The sequence below is a fragment of the Lycium ferocissimum genome, chromosome 8, assembly GCF_029784015.1.
Source record: "Lycium ferocissimum isolate CSIRO_LF1 chromosome 8, AGI_CSIRO_Lferr_CH_V1, whole genome shotgun sequence".
In the NCBI taxonomy this organism is placed as follows: Eukaryota; Viridiplantae; Streptophyta; class Magnoliopsida; order Solanales; family Solanaceae; genus Lycium; species Lycium ferocissimum.
Genome location: NC_081349.1, coordinates 30,260,975 through 30,285,486, shown reverse-complemented (window position 1 = coordinate 30,285,486; position 24,512 = coordinate 30,260,975). Strand labels below are relative to the sequence as shown.

The 24,512-nt window shown below is 34.5% G+C and overlaps 3 protein-coding genes across 4 annotated transcripts; 2 read left to right on the top strand and 1 right to left on the bottom strand.

The window, feature by feature from the left end:
- The first annotated feature begins 2,806 nt into the window (after positions 1-2,806).
- On the top strand, positions 2,807-6,958 carry LOC132067954 (nudix hydrolase 25). The gene is made up of 6 exons (XM_059461383.1): positions 2,807-2,997; positions 4,157-4,207; positions 4,530-4,622; positions 4,777-4,871; positions 6,048-6,159; positions 6,300-6,958. The coding sequence occupies exons 1-6, from the start codon at positions 2,932-2,934 to the stop codon at positions 6,402-6,404; spliced, it is 522 nt and encodes a 173-aa protein (XP_059317366.1). The 5' UTR covers positions 2,807-2,931; the 3' UTR covers positions 6,405-6,958.
- A 514-nt stretch (positions 6,959-7,472) lies between these two features.
- Positions 7,473-8,908, bottom strand: LOC132067953 (large ribosomal subunit protein eL31-like). 2 transcript variants are annotated; one of them, XM_059461382.1, is made up of 3 exons: positions 8,812-8,908; positions 8,636-8,736; positions 7,473-7,997 (listed from the first exon to the last, which is right to left on the bottom strand). In XM_059461382.1, exons 2-3 carry the CDS (start codon positions 8,719-8,721, stop codon positions 7,718-7,720), a joined length of 366 nt encoding a protein of 121 aa, XP_059317365.1. In that variant the 5' UTR covers positions 8,722-8,736; positions 8,812-8,908; the 3' UTR covers positions 7,473-7,717. The 2 variants fall into 2 exon arrangements, with proteins under 2 accessions (XP_059317365.1, XP_059317364.1); XM_059461381.1 differs by lacking the exon at positions 8,812-8,908 and having other exon boundaries at positions 8,636-8,805.
- Positions 8,909-14,326: 5,418 nt separating this feature from the next.
- On the top strand, positions 14,327-20,868 carry LOC132067952 (mitogen-activated protein kinase 9). The gene is given in 14 exon segments (XM_059461380.1): positions 14,327-14,498; positions 15,437-15,782; positions 15,785-15,844; positions 15,931-16,058; positions 16,288-16,347; positions 17,628-17,777; positions 17,858-18,013; positions 18,121-18,258; positions 18,735-18,799; positions 19,490-19,518; positions 19,521-19,594; positions 19,739-19,932; positions 19,934-19,994; positions 20,387-20,868. Coding segments are annotated over 14 exon segments (1,536 nt in total). The 5' UTR covers positions 14,327-14,495; the 3' UTR covers positions 20,459-20,868.
- The last annotated feature ends 3,644 nt before the right edge of the window (positions 20,869-24,512 follow it).

The following is a 24,512-nucleotide window of genomic DNA, read 5'->3' as shown; positions in this document are numbered from 1 at the left end:
TTCTTCTTTAGTCTTAATTGTTCTTCTTTTTCTAGCTGTAATTTTCGTATTTGCATCAATGTTCTTACATTAATGTGCCTTTGTAATTTGTATGCAATCTAATGGAAACTTCCCACTAGCTACCCTTCTAGAAGAGAGACTTATTCTTGTTGCTTCTAACTAAAAACCCGCTTGGTGGTCCTAATTTTATTTTTGTGGAAAGAGAGTTAAAAGACCGAACAAAAGCTTTGAGTCACTAATCAAGTTCTGCCTAATTATTGTATTTCTAAGTGGATTCAGAAGATTAAGTGGAGATTTGATTCTAACAACTCTAATTTGTGATTCTACTTTCCCTAGTTGACTTTTAACTGTGACCTTGTATGCAAATTTAAAAAGCAATAACCATAACTCCCTTCCCCACGCCCCACCCCCCGCGGCACCTACACCCACTCTAGTATGATAGTTATGGTTGAATATAACCATTTACAATTTGAATAAAAGAAAATAATTTTAAAGAATGTTTTTTATGTTATTTTAAATTATGTCTAAATATAACAATTTTTAGTAAAAAGATATAAAATTAAAAATATAAAACTTTTGCAACAGCCAAGTTCTGATATGAAGAACAGACCATCCCATATTTTTTATTATTATAAATATAAAAATAATGCAGTGCGAACCAACTGATCCTATTTAAATATCAACATTTTGAACATCGTAAAAGCATCGATTGAAAAAGACTATCATTTAGAATTAGGACAGCAAGAGCAATTTAAGTTTGACTTTTGGATAAATGGAAAAGATTGTGAACTAAGAGGAAAAAGTGACTGTATGAGTGGACTTTACTCCCATTAATTGTGCATTGAATTAAGTACGGTAGTCATCCCATATGCTATTAATTATAATAATGACAAGTTGTTTTTAATGATTCCTTACATAATTTCAAAACTAAAAAGTTGGGTGTGGATATTAAGGTTATATTCTTTTCTTTATGAAATAAAATAATGACAAATCCACCTGAAGATGATGCTACTCCCATTATTAGATTCTTTTTTCCACTCAGAAGAGAAGTTCCCAAAAAAGTCAACGCACCCTCTTCCCATCCACTAGGCACTAATTATTTTTCTACTCTTTTTGTCCCTTTCTTTTTACCGCCGAGGATTCCCCTTTCCATCATAATCAATGCGACCAGTAACTAATGGACATTTATCTGTCCGTCATATAAAAATGAAACGCTAAAAAACGGATGAATTGTCAATGACATATTGCATGCATTGATTACTATTCAAAGGAGGTTTAGCGAGAACAAAAGTAAGAAATAATCTCAATTTCTCGTCGTTAGAAAAGAAGAAAATAAATTCATTTGTTTTGTCGTTAGACAAGAAAAAAAAAATGAAAGGAAATAAAATTGGTCAAAGAAAAGAAAGGAGAGGAAAATTAATTAAATTCTGGGTAGAAAAGAGGGGGATAATCATTCTTTAACTCGTATTACTCCTTGACAAGTGCAAAGTTCAGTAATAATATTACTTTCCCTTTATGATTACATATGTGGTGTCGAATTCTGATTAATGATATTATTTATGTGTTGATTTGATATAGAAAACTATTAGAATATTTTTTTTTTCCAAAACTTACACTTAAATAAATAGAACTACTATTATGTTAGGTCCCTTCCACTCTACTTGCTATCATGCAGCCTTTTAAATTCCTTTATTCCAGCAGAGATAACATGTGGTTGGGTCCATACCCCGTGGGACATACTCCCTCCGTCCCAATTTATGTGACATTTTTCGTTTTTCGAGAGTTAATTTGACTAAATTTTGAAGTTAAATTGGATTAGATTAGCTCAACATTTTAATATTAAAATTTATATATTTGAAAACTACATGAGAAGTACTATAAGTTGCAACTTTTCTCATATCAATTTGGTGAAAAAATACATCTTAAAATGTTGATAAAAGTTCATACAGGTTGAATATTGGGAAGCGAAAAGTGCTACGAGACAGGGAGAGCATATCATTGCCATGAGATAAGCAATTCAAACTCAAAAAAGGGACGAAAACAAGAAGACAATTTACTCAACAGTGAAATTATCATTTGTGTATTCACATCATAATTATCAAGAGTCGTAAATTAATCGTCTAATATTCAGACAATGTCGTCTATGAAATTTAAGGACAAGAGATTTAAGAACAAGGGAGAGTGGAAATGCTTTTCTTGAAAGTCTGAAGGCAAACAACTTAGATAAACAGAAAAAAAGTAGTCACAAATAACAAACAACAAACAAAACAAAAATATAGAAAAACTTTCATATAATGAAGGGTTATTAGTTTAAATTTTTTAATATTCATGTTGTTTTATTTTATATGACATTATTTGACTCGTTTGTGTAATAGAAAGCTTTAATTTTTAGCATTCTTATTTAGTTCTTAATGTGCGGCATATATTTAATTTGTGTTTTAAAATGATTTTAACTTTTTTTCCATTTTTATTTAAACATTATACTAAATAAAATGAAATGCCAATATTAGTTTTTTGTTTTGTTTTCACCTTATGTTGGGCATCCGCGTTAGATCCCACTAATTTCATATTGGACTCTAAGATTAGATAAATCAGAAACAAGTGTATACCACAAAACTCGAATTGGAGATGTGTCGCATAAATATATTTGATTACATGTAATTGAATGGAATGTGTATATGATAAATAGTCCGTCATGATCACCTCATTCATTGCGCTAAACTGTTTTTAAATGGTAGTGAGTACAACAAGCCTTTGACTTTTTATCATATATTGCTGCTGCTGCTCTTTCTCATTTTTGATAGTGATCTCTTCTCTTTTTTTTTTCTTTTTTTCCCTCTCTCTCAGTTCTGACTTTCTTTGAAAACCCACCACAAAAATTTATCAATAGAGAAGGAGTAGTATTCATTCAAGAAAGAAAGTGCAGTAGTAATGGAGAGTCTCCCTTGTGGTTATCGTCCCAACGTAGGAATTTGTCTCATCAACCTTGATCATTTGGTAACCTCTTCCTTCTTCATTTATTCTTTCATTTATTCACTACAGATAAAAGGCTAAACTTGCTTTTGCTTGCTGCCTTTCTCACTTTTCTTTTATATACCTCTTCTTTTACTTTGTTTTCGTGTTGACCTATGGTGTATACAATACAACTACCATCTCACCAACCTGCTAATTAATTGTGGGTTTTAATTCTTTGGTTTCTCTGCTTGGATCTGAGGAATTGTTATAGAATCATCAGTCATGCTTGTATTCAAAATATGCAAGGCAAGGATTAAATCGATAATGGAATTGCAGGGTGATGATGAATTGCTTTTTCTTAGTTGGAGTAGTTGAGATATTGATGTTTGTTAAACAGTGAGAGTCCATTCATCTAACCTCTATCTAAATCTAATCTCTAAAAAAGAAAAGACAAACTTGTTAAGGATGCTAAAAGGGTTATCATTATCAAATTGGTGATTTTTAGTATATGACTTGTAGCACTAGGTAGATTTACCTTCTACTTTGTCAAATAGGAGCAACTTTAGCCTTGGGCGACAAACTCATAACCCTTGAGTTGAGTTAGAAAACAAAGTTCTAAAATGAGAACAAGCCCCAAAACATAAAGAAGAAAAATAAAGGAACATGAGAGGCGCAGCACCTGCACAATAATGTTAAGCAGATTTTTTGAGCGGGTTAAATCTTGTATGTAGCATGGAATGAGCTCAAATGAAGGGGAGCAGAGAAAAACGAGCCCACTAATTGTCATTGTGGTACTCTTCCGTAGACAATGTTATCAGTTCCAAATAACATTACAAGCAACATTTTTTAGCCTATAAAGTACTTAAGTCTTGAACTGAATGACTTTGCGATAGTAGGATGTATTGCTACATTTACCACCTTATACAGTTCCCAACTAATGACGTCTTCAACATTTTGACGTACTTCTGATTTTCTCTCCTTAGATAGTTCAGTATTGATTAATTTTTAGTATCGGATGCATTTTGTTTTCACTTGATCAGAAATTTCATGTTATAACTTCCTCCTTTTCTGTCTTCGTTTACATCCAATAAACGTAATCATAAATTAGATAATTACTTTCACTTGTACTTTGGCAACGAAGAATGTTAAATGTTGCCTTTACTAAATATAAATACCTTATCTGGTTTTGATGTGATTGCAGGTCTTTGTTGCTTCCAGATTGAATGTACCCGGAGCATGGCAAATGCCACAGGTAACATTGTTATTAATAATTTCTCTACTGTTAACACCTACCAGCTTTTCTGGGAAGAGTTATATTCTAGCCTTGATCTAATACAGTGATATGGTTTATTAAATTTTGAAAGCGGGAGATTCAAGATTGTCGTATTATGGTTCATCCTTTTGTGAAAATCAATTGCCTGCTAAGTTGTGGCATCTAGTTGCCAAGTATTTTAGCACTCTTAACACACCGATTCATAGATTTTGTCAAAGTTTGTCACTCAATAATTCTTAACTGTGCTGGTATAGCTTAGCTATCTTATATATGCTGTTTAATTTGATTCTTGCTGGATTAGGGCGGCATTGAAGATGGAGAAGACCCTAGATCTGCTGCCATTAGGGAATTGCGCGAGGAAACTGGAATAACATCGGCTGAAATAATTGCAGAGGTCCGTTTATTGTGAAAAGTTGTCTATCTTTAGATATATATGTCTAGATTTTCTCATGTTAAATATTAATTCTCCTCTGAAGCATGACACCTTGGTGTCCAAAAGCTCAAATGATCAGATCATTTAAGTATAATAGTTGTTTTCATATTGTCAGGTCCCACAATGGTTAACCTACGACTTCCCACCAGCCGTAAAGGCCAAAGTAAACCGTCTCTGGGGAGGAGAATGGCATGGACAGGCACAGAAATGGTAGGTTTCCTATAGTTTTCTTGATTAATTGTGTTTCCAACAAGAATTTTTCTTTTGAATCAATAAGTTTTTGTGGAACTTCTTATACAAGTGAATCACATAAGTGGATCAGAAAATACATGAGTTAAACTCTTTATTCGATATCAAAATTAAGAGGTCCGTTTAATCCTACTTTTTTTACTCTCTCTATTTTCCTTATTCACATGCATTTGTCTAGATATTTTTACTCGTCCTCTTCCCCCACTGGAAAAAGATAGCGTTGGCCATTAGAAGCAGATATTCTGCAGGTATTACTGAAAATGTATATGTGGTAAAGCAAAGAATTATTCTCTGAAAGAACACCTCAGTTAGGTTTCATTCATGAGTAAGATGGTGTATATTAACAGTCTATAAGAGTTCTCTTGTTTTCTTGCCGTTTGCCAAAAAGGAACAATGTTAAGTAGTTCTTCCATCTAATATAAACTATCTCATCGTTCCTCTTGGTCACTACTGAATGTTTCCAGCTTCATAATGAACATGTTTCCGAATTCCATGTGAAGTAAGAAGTCAGTGGATCTCTTCTGGAATTGGATTTAATGCCCTGAGGAGTTCAAATAAATGGAAATACTTTATCATTTGATGTGAAAGAAAAACTGTATATCCTCTCTTTGAATATGAGGTGATGCCAATATATCTCAAGTTGGGAGAAGTGGTCTTTTTGGAATTCACCGACATCCGTTGTGTCATCTGTATTAATCATGCACCAAGAGGATATTAGGAAAATTTATCTTTTAAATTGAGTTACATCTTAGTATATCCTCTATTGAATTAATGCCGTAATTACTTGTGGGTACTGGTTATGGTAAATCAGAAGTCTACAATTATATATAGATTTCCTGCTTCTGCTTTTGTAAAATGAAGATTCTGCATCAATTTCTTTCACACTATAGCAAGTATTTGTACTAAAAGATCACATCCGCTGCTGTTTTTCACTTGGTTATGTTTAGGATTCATCCATCACTTCATGAAAGAAGTATAATAGCATTTGCACAATTATACTCGTTAAGCTTTGTCTAGTTTTCTGCCAAAACGACACATTTTTGTTTCTCGTGAATGCATACTAACTTTTCCGGAAACATTGAAGTTAACTATAAGATATTTATTTATAACACAAGAAAGGATTTTTGTGGCTGGCAGGTTTCTTATGCGATTTGCCAATGATGAAAGTGAGATCAACTTATCAACTGGTGAAGCAGAGGCAGAATTCTCAGAGTGGAAGTGGGCAAGACCAGAAGAAGTAATTGAGCAGGTATTTTCCAAAGTGGCTAGCCAGTTTTTTTTGTTTTGTTTTTGATAATGGTAGCATGTGGCTAGCCAGTTTTATACTTTATACATATTTATGTATGTCAATAAGCTAACTTGGAACTTTGTGGTCCTAAATAATGACAGGCGGTAGACTACAAGAGGCCAACATATGAAGAAGTTGTTAGGACTTTCCAGTCTTACCTCAATGATGGTAGCAAAGCGGCTAAATGCCAATCGACAAAATGGTGAATCCTTTGCATGTTGTTTGCATATAGTCCTCATTCCTCACACAGGTTACTTGTTATTGGGGTTCAGAATTTCTCTAGGCTCCTTGTACATGAACTTTGTCTGCTATGATCTGCAAATATAGGTTGGTGATCTGAGTGTAATAAGATACTTCCTTCTGGATGTTAATTGATTTTGTCTGAAAAATAGAGGTCATCGAGTAGCCGAACTATACTTTTACAGTGAAAGACCAATGTGTGGCAGTCAGGCTAAGTTCCTTTGTGCAATGATCCAGTTAAGCAAAGAAGTTAATTTTGCTGTTGATGACCAAGTCCGTTTGAACTCGAGTTGTCTGGTTATTGGATGTCTGGGCTTTAGTTGCCATAACCTGGACATTTTTTCCCCATTTTTCCAACATTAGCCTGTGAATTCTGGCTCGGTGTTGGGTTTGAAATGAACGTTACAGAAATGACAACTTTGGCAAGAAATCTTCTATCAGTGAGTTTGGGATGTAATACTCTAGAACATGAAGATTTTTGTAAGCGCTTTTGATAATGCTATATGCACAATTTTTTTTATTTGCACGTTAGTTCTCCTATGATTTGCACCCAAACTTTGCATAATTATTGTATTTGCACCCTTTGCTTTGCAGAACCATCAAACATATTTGTTAAGGAGTTAAAAGTATAATACAACAACAGTACTGTAATGTTGTAACTCTTACTGGAAATTGTAATAATATATGTTTCATGTCTTTCTTCTCTCCGTCTAGCATCACAAACCTATTTTCATAAAATGATTAACAAATAAAGAAGTGCCCTTCACCAACCGTAAGCTGTATTATCCCTACTATTTTGTTCAAAAAAAATAAAATAAAAAATACATCCTTAATTAGGTAAGTTTATTTTTTTTGGGTACTCTTTATGACTATTGGTTTTGCCAAGGACATGGCACAAATTAGAAAAGCGAGGATATGGTAGTGAGCAAATTGAAAAAGGAATCACAGCAAACGGCTTTGAAGCTGGCAAAGCACCCAACATTACAGATAGACACTACTAATATGAAGCACAACCAAACCCAATAACAGCAAAGGAAAGAAATGCATGACGTTGTTTTAAATAGTTCTCAAAGTAAAGTAATCAATAAACATCAGAGAACACATTTAACTCCATGTTCAAAAGCTAAAATGTTATGACTATAATGGTACTTAAACCAATGAAGAACAAGAAACGCAATTCAATTAAAACTGGTGGCAATTTGGATGATCCAAATAAGCTTCCTAACAAAATTGATGAGAGTCTCAAACAACTTAAAAGAATTATAAAACTATTGATTGCTTAATCTTCATCCTCAATAATCTTGGTACCGAGTCCCTTCAATCCCTCTGGTGGGATCTCTGTTACAGTAACCAAAGAGTAGAGTTCCTCCTTTGCATCTTCGTCATCATTCCTCTTGCGAGCAATACGAACTCTGACCCTCCTCGGGACACTTCGGATTCCTCTGCTCCAGATGTGCTTGTTCAACTTCACGTCCACTCTGACGTCCTTTGTGCCCATTGCTTTCAGTGCAAACTTCCGGATCTCCTTGATGGCTGTGGGGGCCTTCTTCTTAAATGTGCTGTTACCAAAACATCACATTCTAATGTTAGACCACTACCCAGCATAGGGAAGACTAACCCCCCCCCCCCCCCCCAACACCCTCAAAAAAAAAAAATTGAAGAAGCCAAATAATCCTGATCTAGGATACGGAAATGCATAGTTGTGCTCAATAAGTCATTACTTCACAGAAGAATATTGAGGGTTTTATCAAGAACAATACAAATGAAATGAACATTACTTGACAATTTGCTAAGATCAAAATGTATCTGGACTATCAATATTCCACTCGGCCAAAAATATATAAGTGATAATTAAGCTTGAGGTAACTGGTATAGGTGTAGAATAGTTATGAAGCATGTCACCTTTGAATGAAAAGGGTATTTATTTCCGTTGTATTCCATTTCCCCACTGTTTTACAACTTGGCTTATTTTTTTAGCAAATTGTCACTGATGCACACACACACACACACAAAAGAGTAAAGTTTTCAAATGCCGTAATGGCAACACTAGAACTCCATAGTATCAAACATTTAGATAAGCAAGCAAGTGGGCGGAATTTTCTTGATATTTATATAACCGATAAGGATAAAATTGAGGTTAATAAAATGAACACTGGGATGTAGAATAAGTAAAAGCGATAGAAGATAGCATGCATACCAGCCATGTAGGCGTTTGTGGAGGTTGATGGTGTACTCTCTGGTAACCACTTCCTCTTTTCTTCCTTTTCTTTTCTCCGTAGACATTTCCCCTTTCCTTTCCTGCATACAGACAATTCCTTAAACCCTAAAACAAACAACAACTAGGGAAGAAAAAGAAAGAGAGAAAGGTCTTACACTAGCTACTAGGGTTTACAAAGGAGGAGGAGGAGCAGCAGGCGGCAAGAGAGAAAGCAGCCTTCAATGCTGTCTGTTTTGTAGGCTCTTCTACCTGGGCCTCTCTACTTGGGCCTTTCTCACCCCAAACTTAGCAACATGTCACACTATGTCTCTTCGTTCCACAAGTTGAGCAACATAAACCTTTCATCCAACCAAATTTATTCATAATGACCTCAACACTATTTATAAAACAGCCAAATTACAGATTTGCCAAAAACAAATGCATTTCTTAGTCAAATATACAAAAAGATATATATATATATATATATAAAGTTTGCTGACTATTATTGTGGTGGACAATTATTTATGTCGATTTCTCTTTATAAAAGTCTATTCTGGATTTTTTTTTTTTTTTTAGCTAATAACTTTTAAGACGTTTCAACCTTTTAAGTGGTTTGATTTAGATTACACCTATTTTAACATTTGCATGACTAATATCAGTCACTCAATTATCTAAATTTAGACAAGTTGGACAGGTTACACTTATACATTAACGGATCAAAATTGGCATCCTTAATTGACACTTCCCTACTCTAAGAACAAGTTAAATTGGCAATCACTAAATTGACAATCACTAAACCTAAAAAAAAAAAAAAAAAAAAAAAAAAAAAGAAGAAGGAAGAACGTGTAATAGTTAAAAGAAGCAAGAAATAATTTCCCCTTTTTTCAACTAAGATGTGTATTTCCACCTTTCCATGATGGACTTTAATGTGTATGAGGAAATAACAACTTTGCTTCCTATCTTTAAAAAATATAATTACTTTTTTTCCCACAAAATCATTTTTTTGTTTTGTGGTGAATTATGACACAACGTGATCTTGCAATTTATTATTTCCTCTTCCCTATTACTATGTTATTCATTTTTCTTTTGGAGCATTTCAGAAACTAATTCTATAGCTATACAATTCACATATTTTTTAGCTTTTCCCAATACATATTTTTCTCTCTGTTAAACTAATCTTTTAACTATTATTTTTAGTATCTTCATTTTGCAACTTCCACCATGCGCAACTCCATCAATATTTTAAACGTTGTATTCAAACAAATGATATCAAATAAACGTCAAGGAAAGACTATCGTTTATAATGTTCTTTGGAAAGTGGAAGAGATAAACTACTCAATTTCAACTCCTAATCTCCCATTTATTTGGCTCAAGTTAAACAATTTTGACTTTGCAATTTGTCAATACAATTTATTCGATTTTAGCAAGAGACAAAATACTCTATCCAGCCTTGTTATTAAAATGTAATCTTCAAACATTATTTAATTGTCATGACAAGAAAAGGAGTATAAAATAACTATTTTATTTTACTATTCAATATAATGATGAGAGTCGATTCATCAATTTATCTACGGTTCAAGGTCGTTATTACATTATAAAAATTAACCTCCTAATAATGTCCACATCAACGTAACCAGGCAAAACTAATAATATCAAAGGTAGCTGTCAAAAGAATCCAGGAAAAATCTAAATAATGGAGGCCCCTTAGGTTTCTCCACATCTCACTATCTCATAGCCAGAAAAACTAAAATGAAAATGCAAGTGCATGTATAATTAATTAAGGAGAAATTGTCATTTTCAAACCATAAAATATATGGCCTTCTCTTATTATATTTCCATGGCTATCATCACTTTGGCTTTTTTCTCTACTCTCCACAATTCAAGGAGCTGAAAGAAGCCAGTTCCACATTGACAAATCTGGCTATAAGATGAGGAGAAGTGTCAAATTGTCAACAATTTTTACCCGTCCATAATAATCTTTGGTTAATTCAATATATGGAAACAACTTGACTAACATGTTCGTAAATAATAATCTTTTAACTGTTAGCAAACATTTTTAACCTTGTTGTTATATTTTGTTTATAATATAATAACTTAAAATATTAATAAATTGACAACAACATATTTCCAAATTGACAAGTTGGTATACCATTGGTTAGCCAATAACGTCGAAATCAACCAGTCGATATCAATATAAAATGTGGCTGTCAAAAGCAAATACCCACCAAGAATATCCTCACTTTTCTTCGCATGCTATCTATAAATTAAAGTCAGAAAAAATGCAAGTATTAACGGAATGTCATTTCCAAACCCTAAAAAATTAGTTGATTCTTCTTATATATTTCCATGTTTAATTTTGTCATCTTTTTTTGTTTTTTGTTTTTGTCATCTTAACGATGAAATATTTTATTCATTAGTCAAGGAAAGAAATAAGCATCAGTTTCATCTACAAGCCAAGCGCAGAAAATAATCATTCCAAGTAACTTTAATCGATTCATGTAACAAAAATGTGGTTTTGCTTAAGCTTTTAGGACGTCTTACCCTCTAAAAAAACAAACTTAGCTCGAGATTGAAGTTGCAATCTTTTTGTTTTGTTATCCATGGAGTCCACCTTCTAGCTAGAAAAATATAAAAGAAAAGAATATCAGAAGTCAAATCTAGCTGCCAGAGACCAACAAAATTTATAGTTTAGTGATATTGATGAAGTTCATGTACTATGTACATAATATGTGTAGATTCGACTTAATTTCATTGCCCCTATTTTCTTTAATTAACAAAAACTATTCCTGGAAAAATTATACTTCAGATCTGGCTCTTCATGATGCCATATTATGTTTGCTGTGCTGGTCAAATGATAACAAGAAGAAGAAATATAAGAAAAACTAAACGGAACATTAATCTTTTATGAACATTCAGAATAAAATTAAGCGAAAAGAAAGACGTGTTTTCTCGACTTTAGTGACTTTTTTTATTAGATAATTTCTTTAATCATCATTAGAGTTGGGATGTTTCATTTTACAGCAGTACAAATGTTACTTTAGTTATCTGTTTCTTTTTACAAATATAACACATGATATATGTAAATAAAATACATGAAATAAATTTTTGTAAAATTATTTTCTTCTATACAATTCCCCAGCGGACCGTTTCTTCATTAGAGTTTGAGGTCAACCCTTTCTAGCAGTGAATCTAAATCAAATGGATAACACGTTATTTTTGGTTGGGTTATCACATAGCCAGCAGTTGTTAGATCAGTATAACTAATTAAATTTATTCAATTGTATGATATCTCATCTACTTTATCAGAAAATTTGCGAAGTTCAAATTAACAGACTAATCCAATGATCTGGTTAAATGTAGTCGTCAGAATATATTTAAAATCTTCGAATAACAATTTATAAGCTTGCAATGACGTGTTTCCACAAAAGCTTCCAATTTGGACGTCTTTTATTATTTTCGTTGTTGGGAGTGATGATATCTAGGCGTAGAAATAATATTATAGAATTAGCTTATAAAATTTGAATGTAAAATTCAACGTGATGAAAATTGTAGAATTAAACAAGCAACTTGTCAACTAAAATGTCGTCCTTGGCCGTACAGACAACTCGTCACTCCTTGCAAATGCGTAGACTTTTTTTTCTTTTTTCTTTTTGGGTTTCCTTTTGGTCTACTTTATCAATTAGAAAAATTTGCAAAGTTCAAATTAAAATTTTGAAATTTTTTAATGATCTGGTTAAAATGGGTTATAAGTGGGTTGAAAATATTTAAAATCTTCGAATAACAATTTATAAGCTTGCAATGACGTGTTTCCACAAGTTTTGCTTGCAATTAAATGTTAAAATGTGACTTTTTAAAATCAATATTTTTTTTTATAAAACTAAACTTATGAAGTAAACCCGATGAACTATTCTATTTGTTTAAGCTTGTAGAAATAATATGATCGCCTAATTAATTGATCTTAGCAATATTCATTTAAAATTTGAATGTAAAATTCATCACAAGTTTGTCTTTAGTAATTAAGATAAATCATTTTTTTTAACTCAGCATTCCTGTCAACTTATTTAATTATACTAAAGATGGTTTTGTGTATTCCGTAAACAGTAAAATATGTCACTCCTATTTTGAAATTTGAACGATCAAAAGAAAAAAATCCAATTTTTAATCATTCTCTAATTTTTTTAAGATTTTGGTGAAAAATAAAGAGGAAAAATGAAAGATAATATAAATGGGTACGCGAGAAGCCGGGACTTATCTTCAAACGCGATTAATTCATATTATCGCGCCAAGCCGGGACTTATCTTCAAACCCGATAATTCATATTATCGCCCCCTCGATCCAAATATGACTCCAATCCATTCCCACATACTCAATCCCAAAATTTCTTATTAATGATGGAAGGATATGCGTGCTTAGAGGAATAAGTGTAGAAATCATCCCCCCTCTCTCTATTCTTTAATTTTTTTGTTTTCTTATTCCAAATTAAATTTGCATCCATGATGATGCATTTATTTATTTATCTATCTAATTTCACAATATAAATAAATCTAGTGACTTTTTATATAATTAGCCCAAATTTTTCTAATATCACTAAGCATAAGTAAAATGAATGTTTTAAGAGTTAATTGACCGTCTCCTCTAAGGCTCACGTTAGCTAAATATTAAACACATATAAAACATGCTTTTGGAATGGTGATAAAGAAAGTAGTACACTTGAAAAATAGTGGAATGCTTAGTAATGTGCTTCCAAAGTTACGCAATTGGTTGACAATTACTCTAATAATGTCCAAATGAAATGAAATGTAGAGTAGACTAGAATTAGGAGGAAGAAAAATGAAGATAGTGGGACGCACCTCAAAAAATGGTATCCTGAAGAATCGGTAAAATGTTGGAATTCGGTTGGCTATCATCAATTTGCTCATTTTCATATTATAACTAACTAACAAAACCTCTCTGCTTTCACTTACCACAACTCAACAAATCCTTCCTAGTAACCTCAGGTCTGCTCTCTGTTTTTTTTGTTTGTTTCTAGACATACAAACTGATACACAATTAAACAGATAAATGGGGGAACTTGCTTTTAATTTTGAGTTTGTGGTTCAAACATGATTTTTTATTTTCAATTACGAATTCATATGTTAATATTTCTTGAAATTTTAGCAACTATAGATATATTGAACCTGTTGATTAGACATTGCATCCATGATCCAACTCTGTCCGAATCAGCTGGATACATACTACCACAAGAGGCAATCTTCATATAATCTTTTGTGTAATCTAGTTCCAGGAATGCATTGGGTTCTACTTTATTACTCCATTATTTGGTGATGCCTTATTTCGTAGCTTTATTTTCTTATCTTGAAACACTTTATTTATTTTTATCCTATAAAGCTGTTTGTGGAAGATTGTGATATGGACAAGAGCTGACATATCTAATTTTGGCTCTTTTCATAGTATTTTAATATTCAACTGGGGTTGCTTTTACCTGGTCATTTGTGGGGTACCTTTCATGGAGGTATAGCTATAAAAGAGTATCCCACAAAGTGTGGAGAGGAGGAGCCATATTATCTCTGAGACCTCTTTTCCCTTGCCTTTTCAGAGGTATACTTTCACTCATCATCTTATTTTATATATTTTTTTTTTCATTCCTTCATTTTTATTGCACTATAAGAGAGTTTGGTTGTTAAAAAGATTATTTCAGTTAGATGATACATATTTCTCTTCTTCTTATAATGTTGTGATTTTGAAGTTTTCTGCACTAAGTAGTAGTATTTCATTTCTAATTGATTGACACATTGTAGGTCTTGGATGTGATTTTTAACAGCTGCATCTTAGATAGAAGTCTAAATACCACTTAAAAAAGATGGTAACTTTACTTTTTTCTTTTCATTTTTTTTTTAGATATTTGAAAATTTTAATTGGAAGCTTGTTTTTCAATCTGGCTATTCATGTTATCTATCTTCTGAACCCTGCTGGTAGATCCAAATTTATTCACTGTACTTGGCAAAAATATGTGAAACCAGTATCTAATATAAAGGCAGATCCTGGTAGTGAACTACATGCAAAATTTTGAGAGATAACTTCTCTCCACTCACTCTTGTCGACTGACTGATGACTAATGAGTGAACTGCTAAAAAAATGCTTAAGAAATGAAGAGAGGTACACAAATTTATACAAAAGTAAAGCATGAATCCCTTTACACTTGAAATATTTCTCCATTGTTCTTCAAACAACACATACTAATAGGAAAACACCTCCAAGATTGAATCACGTTATGCATTGGTAAGAAAATCAATCTTTATTAGAATTTTTGAAGGTACAAGATGTGCATGTAATTAGAAAAGACATAGAGGCAACCCACAGTATTCCAACCCCTGGTTTGAAACAATTCTGTTGCTCTGATCATCAAGTTTATAGTTGTGTCAATTTCAGCTGCTGATTTGTGATTGTCCCTTTTTGTTTCTTAGTATTTTCCATCTCTGTCAAACTATCAATGGTATCATTTTTCACGATTAAGTTCATCGTCAGTCATCCATTCCCCCTAACTACCTTATAACTCTCCATATTCCCTTAAAAAATTCCTATACGAAGCGGTCGATTTACTTTTCCTACGAATGAAAGATAATGTTTGGGGAGATTTTGATACTTATTCAAGTGTTACGTGATGGGGAATAAAAGATGTTCACTCTTTATTTATGGTTATATATAACATCTACACAAATGTGGGATCTTGATATCTCCTTTCTAAGATCTTACCTGTATGTTTCAATGAAACAGTTCTGATAGTGTCTCTTCATATCTCAGACAATGCCTTTCAAGGAATTCTTCACTGAATATGGTGAAGCACATCAATATGAAATCCTAGAGGTTGTTGGGAAGGGGAGCTATGGTGTTGTTGCAGCAGCAGTTGATACTCATACAGGAAAAAAGGTAGCGATAAAGAAGATCAACAATGTTTTTGAGCATGTCTCTGAAGCCACCCGCATCCTTAGAGAAATAAAGCTCCTTCGGTTGCTTCGGCACCCAGATATTGTAGACATAAAGCATATTCTGTTACCTCCATGTCCTAGAGAATTCAGGGATATATATGTTGTTTTCGAGTTGATGGAGTGTGATCTTCAGCATGTGATTAAGGCCAATGAAAGTCTCACACACAACATTATCAATTCTTTTTGTATCAGCTTCTTCGAGGTTTAAAGTATATGCACACAGGTGGAGGTTCCTCATTTTTTCTTTCTGGTATTTTAGTTTTGATTTCTCTTTTACATTACTTATTCCCTTATTTATTGATTCAACAGCAAACGTGTTCCATCGAGATTTGAAGCCAAAGAACATTCTAGCAAATGCAGATTGTAAGCTGAAAATTTGTGATTTTGGGCTTGCTCGTGCAGCATTTGGCGATACCCCATCTACTATTTTCTGGACTGTATGAAGCATTTCTCTACTTAAATTTTCTCGACATATCTTAGCATAATGTCAAGTTATTACACCCGTGATGACAAGACCCTAATTATTTTTACGCTTTCAAGAACCTCGTACTTCTCTTTTTTGTCTCAAATGTTTCATAGTCTATCCCTTCTTTTTATAGAAACATATCTAAACACTATTTTTGATTTTATTCTAAGTAAAATTCTTAACTTCTTTGCTCTGTGTAGGACTATGTGGCAACTCGTTGGTACCGTGCTCCAGAACTTTGTGGTTCTTTTTACTCCAAAGTAAGTGTGACATTTATAGGTAATGTTATTGGTTATATACTATTGTTTCTTATCCGGTACCACTTCTCAAACTTTTTTCCATGTTAGTAGTAGCTACCAGTCTTCATGTGGTGAAACTTCTGTACTTAGCATGCAGAATTTTCCCTACCAGTACTCTTTGATATGATGAACCAGTGACACTTTAGCTTATTCATGTTTTCTTATTCATTCTTATCTTGTTATTAGGAGGGAAAAAGTGTTTCTCAATAGGAGCCCATTGGGGCCTTGGTCACATTTTTCACAAATTTTACCAGCGGAAGCTCTTATTTTCATTGTTCTCTTTCCTTATCTAAATTCGCAACCTTCATTTCTAAGTGGTCTTTTTCCTTTTAATATCATCTACTAAGTCAAGGAGCTCTAAATAATTGACAACGTATACCTCATGGTAAGCTAAACTCATAGGCAACCTTAAGGATATTAGAGCGAAATATTCCTCTGGCTGGTATATTTTTTTTGTTTTTGTGTGTGTGTGTGTGTTTACATTATTTTTTCGGCAATTACTTTGGAAAACATTCTATTCACTTGGACCAAAGAAAGTGTGTCATGGTTTTGATTGTTATACTGGTGGACCACACTTTGCTATTGCTTGTGATGGTAGGCTAAGGTTCATTCAACTATTGCTTTGCAGAGCTTCAAGGGCTCTCTTAGGGTAGCTCCATCAAGAGCTTATGGATTTATCCTTGTTAAGAAGTTATCTTTATACTATCTGATCCAATAATTGTTGCATGGAAAGCCGCAGGGAGGTGGGGCCAATTCCTTAGTATCTCTCTGTCGGAGCTATTATTCGGGTTCCAGTCGGATATTTGAGTTATACCTTCTGATTTTGGCTGAGTTTTCAAAGGTTTCCATTATTTAATATATTCCTGAAGTCCCATGAAGCAAAGAGTTCTTCCCTGGGGATGAGCCTAGGCTTATCTCACATTTATCTAATGTTTTTTCTTAAATAACTCATAAGTATTCATTAGAAGTACTAGTTGGCATCATCAATTGTAGAAAATGAATGAGTGGCTTCGCTATCTATATAATAACAATTCTCTTTCTAAATGAGAGAGTGATACAAAAGGTTCTTTCATGCTTTCTACATTCTATTCACTATTAGATAATCTCATGCCTTAAGTAAATTTTACTTGGCTGGGAAAAAAGCTTGTGTAATTCTCAGTATGAACTCACTCATATTTACTTTATTATGATGTGATCTTTCAGAATTTTGTATGAATTCTAAAACAAGCTACTTATTGCAGTACACCCCAGCAGTAGATATGTGGAGTATAGGATGCATATTTGCAGAAATCCTTACAAAAAAACCATTATTTCCTGGGAAGAATGTGGTCCACCAATTGGATCTGATTACCGATCTGCTTGGTTCTCCATCCACTGAAGCCATTTCAAGGGTTTGTCCTTCCTATTCCTTAGCCAAAGTAATGTATAACGAATACCAACTGAATCTGATCCATTTTCCCGATATGTGCAGATTAAAAATGACAAAGCAAGGAGATATTTAAGCAGCATGAAAAAGAAATCCCCTATTCCTCTCTCTCAAAAATTCCCAGACATTGACCCATTAGCTCTAAAGTTACTTGAGCGTTTGATTGCATTCGACCCCAAAGATCGCCCTTCTGCTGAAGAGGTAGGACTTAGAAAACATAGTAGATTGTTGGACACTCATTCAAGCCTGTGATGGAAGTTTTATTTCAATCATTTTCCTAATACTTCCTGGTTGTTAATCCTCTCAAGGCACTAGCGCATCCATACTTCTGTGGTTTAGCATACAAGGAGCATGAACCTTCTGCTCGGCCTATTTCAAAATTTGAGTTCGACTTTGAAAGAAGAAAACTGGCAAAAGAGGATATTAGAGAGCTCATCTACAGGGAGGTATGAGTTGGTAACCAATCTTATCTTTCCTGGACCTTCTTTTGTGCCTCTTCCATTGTACTACAACTAGGACTGGCAAAATGGTTAAAAAAAAAAGAAAAAGTAACCATCCGATCCAATCCATTAGATATGGGTTGGATAACTTTTAAAAATGGATCAAATATGGATATTATTTGTATTATCCACTAAAATTAACAATACGATTTGTTTGCTTGTTATTTTTCATGAGTTCTTGCTTGCTGGAAGTCTAAGCTTATTTTGGCTTTTAGCTTGTATTCTCACCTGGCTATCCTAAAGCCATGAATAATATGGATATCCATATTATCCGTCGGATAATCCACTTTTTATCCGTGTTAAATATGGGTGGGTAGGATATTTTATCCATTTTTGTTTAACCCATTTTGACCCCCACCCCCCCAAAAAAAAAATCCGACCCGCCCGATTGCCACTACTAACTCCAACATTACCGTGAACAGATTTTGGAGTACCACCCTCGAATCTTTAGGGATATCTTGTCGAGCATACTAGCTTTTTTGTATCAGTATGCTAATAGTTCTCCTTATTCATCCATAGTTGTTGCTGGCTGTGACCAAGAACTAGTTCTTTCTGATGATTTCACTCTATCTTATGATCTTGTGAATTTTGTCCATGTCTGCTTTTTGTTCACTTGCTAACAAGTAACTCGTTTTATTTGCCCTTTTTTTTTCCAAAGAACTTCACCATTCAACCTCTGAGGTTGACCAGAGAATGGTTAGTTTGGATTAGTTTCAGGAACGGCTGGTCTTAGTCAAAATCAGTCAATTTCATTAGATCAATCAATTTGGGAATGAAATATTTTGCTTTTTTTGCTTTTGAATGTAGAGAGGATTCTGTTCTATTCAGGTGGACATCCCTAAGCAACTTTATTCTGTCTGGATCAATACCATGATCCAACCTTTTCAACTCTTAACAAAAACAGTGGTTAGCTAATTATACCTTGAGTCTTCTATTATACTTACCTTTACTTAGTCCAATGGATAATGCTTTGGTCAGTCAAAGGTAGCTTAAGTGACGCAATATACTTGCCTTCAGAATCAGAATGATAGGTAGCTTTTGCGTTGCTTTCTCTTTTTTACTGAAGAGTGGTTCTCTAATAGTTCTCCTGATCGTTCTGAAGTCCTCCCAGTTTCTGTTGCTAGCATTTAGCTATATTTTAAATTCTATGCTAACATGAATTTTGATCTGTATTTAGTGGGGCTGATTGCTTTAAGGAACAATTTGACACCTTGAGGGGCACTATGGTGGAGATGGAAGAAATGCTCTCCATCCAAGGCGATATGCCTCTTTGCCTAGGTTAGTCGACCCTGATATTAATTTTGCTTAAAAAAGAAAGGCATTAAGAGCATTTATTCTATACAATAGGAATTCGTAGCCTCAATATGAGGCATAGGGCCTCATGCTTACTCTCGGAATTCCCTCGTTATTTTTTTTTCACGGAGAGCGGGTCCGTGTTCCCGATAGATAAAGGAGAAACGGTCGGCATGGTGAATTTGAAAGGCATGTTGAAGCAGCTGTTGCTCATAGATGCCTTCCAAGTCCCACAAGATCACACGAGGTCAACAAAGCTGATGCAAGTAATCAAAATGTAGGTCATAGGCAGAGTGAGCTTAGTCCAACAAGCAACACTGCGCGCTGGCATAAGAAGTGCTAGCATTAGCTTTTCCAAATGTGTTGGGGCAGTGTGGGAGGACTGTGAGGTAAATTCTTCTCATATGTAGCATGTTAATCTTCCGGAAACAACAGACTCACAAAAAAATAAGAAGTACTTCTCTAGATATGGCATAAGGAAACTCAGTTTATCAAACTGTTACGTATTATTTATTTGTAGATATGAGTCATCATTCTCAAACACTGCATAATGATAAAACAATCTTAACTCTTCCCTTGCCATCCCAGTTTTCTCCTTGTTGCGGGATGGTTAAATGCCGAGCAACTAAAATTAATTTATCGATAAATGCATGCTTTGCTTTGATATTTTCATTAAGTTGTAGCTCAATAAATTGCAATCAGATGATTTAACAACGAACATTGTGATGGTGATGGTCCTCCATATATTTGATTTTACGTTATTACTTGCATTTCTTCTCAGGATACAACTTGCAAACGATATGATAATGGGATTAATAGATCATCCAAGGAGCCAGCAGCATTGTATGCTTGAGTTTTTATTCTGGACGGATGAGCTGGTGGTAGATTTCTGGTAAGTAACACTTGCTAGGATGTAACTATAGGTGTTCTATTATTGGATGTAATAAAAACAATTGGTACCAAGAGGTCGAAGATCAGCCCGTTCCTTATGAATGACATTCAAGGCTACCCTCTGCAGACCTCAGCTAGTTTTATATTGCTTTGACAGAATGATGAAATGCAATGAATGTAAAGAGTTTTAACTACCTGAACAACTATTTTGATGTATATAGTCCCCTCTGTTTTGTTCTCCTAAAGTGATTGTAATTGTTCTTTGTCCATTTTCATCTCTTTTTCTTAGCGCGAGGTGAAGTTGTGTAAGTCTTGCAACTCTGTCAGCAGAATTTGAATCTTATTCTCTAAGTCGAGATTTTACTTGTCAAATACTGTACACGAGGATTTGGTCTTAAGCAAGGTTTTTTTGCTTCTCTTTTTCGAGATTGACAATGATTGCTTAAATCTATCTTCCCTTTGCAAGAACAAATATCTCAATTTTGCTCTTTCACAAGTATCTTAAAGCAGCTCAGGATACTAAGACTTCAAAACTTGGTTTAACTATTTGGTATTCAGAATTCATTGGCCAAACTAATTTGGGTTCGCATAGGGCTTATTAAAGGATTATGCGCTCCCTAGCAAGGGTTCTCCTATTCTCAGGGCTCGACCCGAGACTTGTTAAGGGTGGATAGGATCTCTCACCACATCCCTTAATAGCAAAGGTCCATTCTTAAATGTTTGGCTGGCTATGTCAAAGTTTTAAACGAATATTAGATATTTTGCCAAAATATGAACAGTTTAATACTTGTATTTCAAAACATGTCTCTTGTTTTTTCTTTTTCTTTTTCCAATTGAAGTCAAACCTTCTTAGTCTGAGCTTGTTGCACATATCCCGTGTGGTATGTGGTACATTTACTCTAGACCGGGGTTTCTCCGGCCAAGTCAGTTGTGTAAGTCTTTATGCTCTAATCCCATCATTTTTAGGAGAACAAATAAACCCTAACCCCTATTTAATTACAACTTAGAGCCTGTTTGGATGGGCTTAAAAAAGCGACTTATAAAGTGGAAACGACTTATAAGCCAAAAAAAAATAAGTTGGGGTAACTTGACTTATTTTTTTTTTTACTTATAAGTTGTTTTCAGCTTATAATTTCTTTTAGATACGCTAAGTTAAACGGGCGAATTATTTTTGGGCTTATTTTAAGCACAAAATGGCTTTAAGCTGGCCAGCCAAATACTCAAAAAAGCTAAAAACAGCTTATAAGCAACTTATAAGCCAATCCAAACGGGCTCTTATTAGAAGTACAAACTTTGATCTGGGCTTTTACAATTGTTTTCTTACTACTATATGACAAGGTAAAAACATAAAAGGGCGTAAAAAGATGGAATTTTCTATCATCAAATTGTGACTTTTCAGCAATTGCGGTGTAAGGTTTAGTTAATGGGGTTCGATTTCATGTCTTATGCTCTCCTCCCTCCTTTTATTTCACACGATTTACAACCACGAATTTCGGTGTGGGTTTTACAATGGATTTTTGAATTCTTGTCGGTTCATACTAAATACATGTGTCTTGCGGTGTTGGATTAAGTTTAGTCATTATAAGGTCCAGTTATGGCCTTTAATTTTATTTAGAGATCTGTATGTACTGGGGAATGTAAAACCTTACCCAGAGTGAATGGATATTGAGAATTCATAAGGGAAATTCGATTAGTTTAGAATTGAGGAGTTATTGCTTGTTCTCCTCCTATATAACGAGGAATAAAGAGAAAGGGGTGTAAAAAGATGGAATTTTTATCATCATATTGTGACTATTTGATGAGGTAATAGTACTAGTTTTCATCACTGGCATCGAGTAGATGCATAAATTACAAAAGTTATATTAGGAAAAAAAAAAAACTTTGTTAGTACGCTTTACATCAGAAACTATAACAAGACTAGAGCTAACAACAAGACTAAGAAATTTGCAAGTTTGCCAGCAAGAACATACGGACAATGATTTAACTCACAACGATAACCATGAAGAAGAAGTGGCAACAACAGATTCAGGAATTGCAAAGATTTTGAAGTAGTTGGAGAAGCAACAGAATGCCATTTCTGACCTCCAAGCAGGTCGGAACAATGCTGGATAAGTTAGCCCAACAATAATGCGGAGCATGAAGGTGTTGGTAATACTCGAAGCGACGGGACACCACCTGGTGTCATGCAATACTTGGAGGCCCTGAGTAAACTGTTAGATCGGATTGAAAAGGAGTTCAAAATATACAACTCCCGAATAGATCAGATTCCTGGGGCCCCACCGGTCTTGAAAGGACCGGATTCAAAATGATATGTTCAGTTACCATTCCCCCCAAGTGCAACACCAAAATTTATTCCTAAAAGGTTCAAAATGCCGGACCTACCCAAATATGACGAGAAAACAGACCCAATGGAGCACGTGACCTCTTACACATGTGCTGTAAAGGGAAATGATATGCAACCGGACGAAATTGAGTCTGTTTTGCTCAAGAAATTTGGAGAAACATTATCTAAATGGGCAATGACTTGGTATTCATTACTCCCGGAGCATTCAATTCATTCTTTCGAAATGCTAGCAGGTGCCTTTATTAAGGCATATGCCGGAGCAAATAAGGTTTCAGCAAGGAAGGCCGACATCTTCAAAATAGCTCAAGAAAATTCGAAGTTGCTCTGAGAGTTTGTCATTCGATTCCAGAAGGAGCAAATGCTATTACCTGCAGCTCCGGATGAATGGGCAGCGGAGGCCTTCACAAAGGGATTGAATCCAAAAGTTCAAATACGTCGTTGAAATTGAAAGAAAATCTATTAGCATTTTCTGTCACTACATGGGTAGATGTTCATAATAGATACGAGTCAAAAATTCGAGTGGAAGACGATCAATTTGGGTTGCTTGCTGGATCAACCAGTCGAAATCGGGAGTACGATCAGACTAGAAGAAACATTGATCCGGATTCCCGATCCGGAAAAGAAAGGTATCAACCATATGGTCAACATGAGAGGTCCCGGTCAAGGTAGAAAGGAGTCGAAATAATCTATATGACAGGCCTAATACCAAAAAAATGGGGTGATTTGGGACAAAGTAAGCGAGGGTTGCAACCAAAATCAGCAACGGTGGATTCAGTTATCAGTAATATTAATAATCCAAGGATATCGGAGTATAATTTCAATGTTAATTTAGTAGAATTGATTGCAACAATAGACAAAATTGATGGTTCTAAGCGACCTAGACCGATGCGTTCAGACCCTAACCAAAGGGATTTGAGCTTGTTTTGTGATTATCATGGAATTCACGGATATCGAACAGAAGATTTTCGACACCTTAGGAATGAGGTTGCACGGCTGTTGAGAGATGATCACTTGAGGGTATTCTTAAGTGATAAAGCCAATGATATTTATGGCAAAATTAGGGATCAGGTTAAACATGAAGTTCAAGTGGAATCACGTCATGTGATTAATATGATAACTGACGAACCTGGGCTAACCGGGGTGATTCTTACGGATAAAAGGCCAGAGTTATCAAAAACTCTTGAGGTCATATGGAGAGAAACGTCTCATCATTCTAATTTTTTGATGATATCAATCATGATTAATAATTGTGTAGTTACAGATGTTGCGGTCATGCCGGGGAGCACAAAGAATGTCATTCAATGGGGGCTGGTTCAACAACTGGTAATGATGGGAGAGTTGGAGTTGTCCGTGAATGCAAATGGAAAGGTTATTGGACCTAGAGAAGTTACGAAATGGGCCGTAGAGTTGTTAGTTGCAATGGGAGGCGGAGAAAGAAGTACTTGGTTTCAGATAGTAGATGGGGACGTGGATTACAAAGTTATATTAGGGAAACCATGGATTCAAAACGCTGGTACAGAAATTTCAACTTCGCTGAAACAGTTGGAATTTCGCCTAACGGGAGGAGTCGAGTTTTCCCGGGAAGAAGTTTTCGTGAATGGGAAGACTAGAGATGGTGCAGTTAAAGCAGTTTCTGTCATAGAAAACAAAAAATCAGAGTGGTTTCGATCTA

Coding starts and splice junctions, on each gene's coding strand:
- LOC132067954 (XM_059461383.1), top strand. CDS start 2,932: ATGGAGAGTCTCCCTTGTGGTTATCGTCCCAACGTAGGAATTTGTCTC. Junction 2,998..4,156: donor TCATCAACCTTGATCATTTG/GTAACCTCTTCC, acceptor ATGTGATTGCAG/GTCTTTGTTGCTTCCAGATT. Junction 4,208..4,529: donor GAGCATGGCAAATGCCACAG/GTAACATTGTTA, acceptor TTGCTGGATTAG/GGCGGCATTGAAGATGGAGA.
- LOC132067953 (XM_059461381.1), bottom strand. CDS start 8,742: ATGCAGGAAAGGAAAGGGGAAATGTCTACGGAGAAAAGAAAAGGAAGA. Junction 7,998..8,635: donor CACAAACGCCTACATGGCTG/GTATGCATGCTA, acceptor TTTTGGTAACAG/CACATTTAAGAAGAAGGCCC.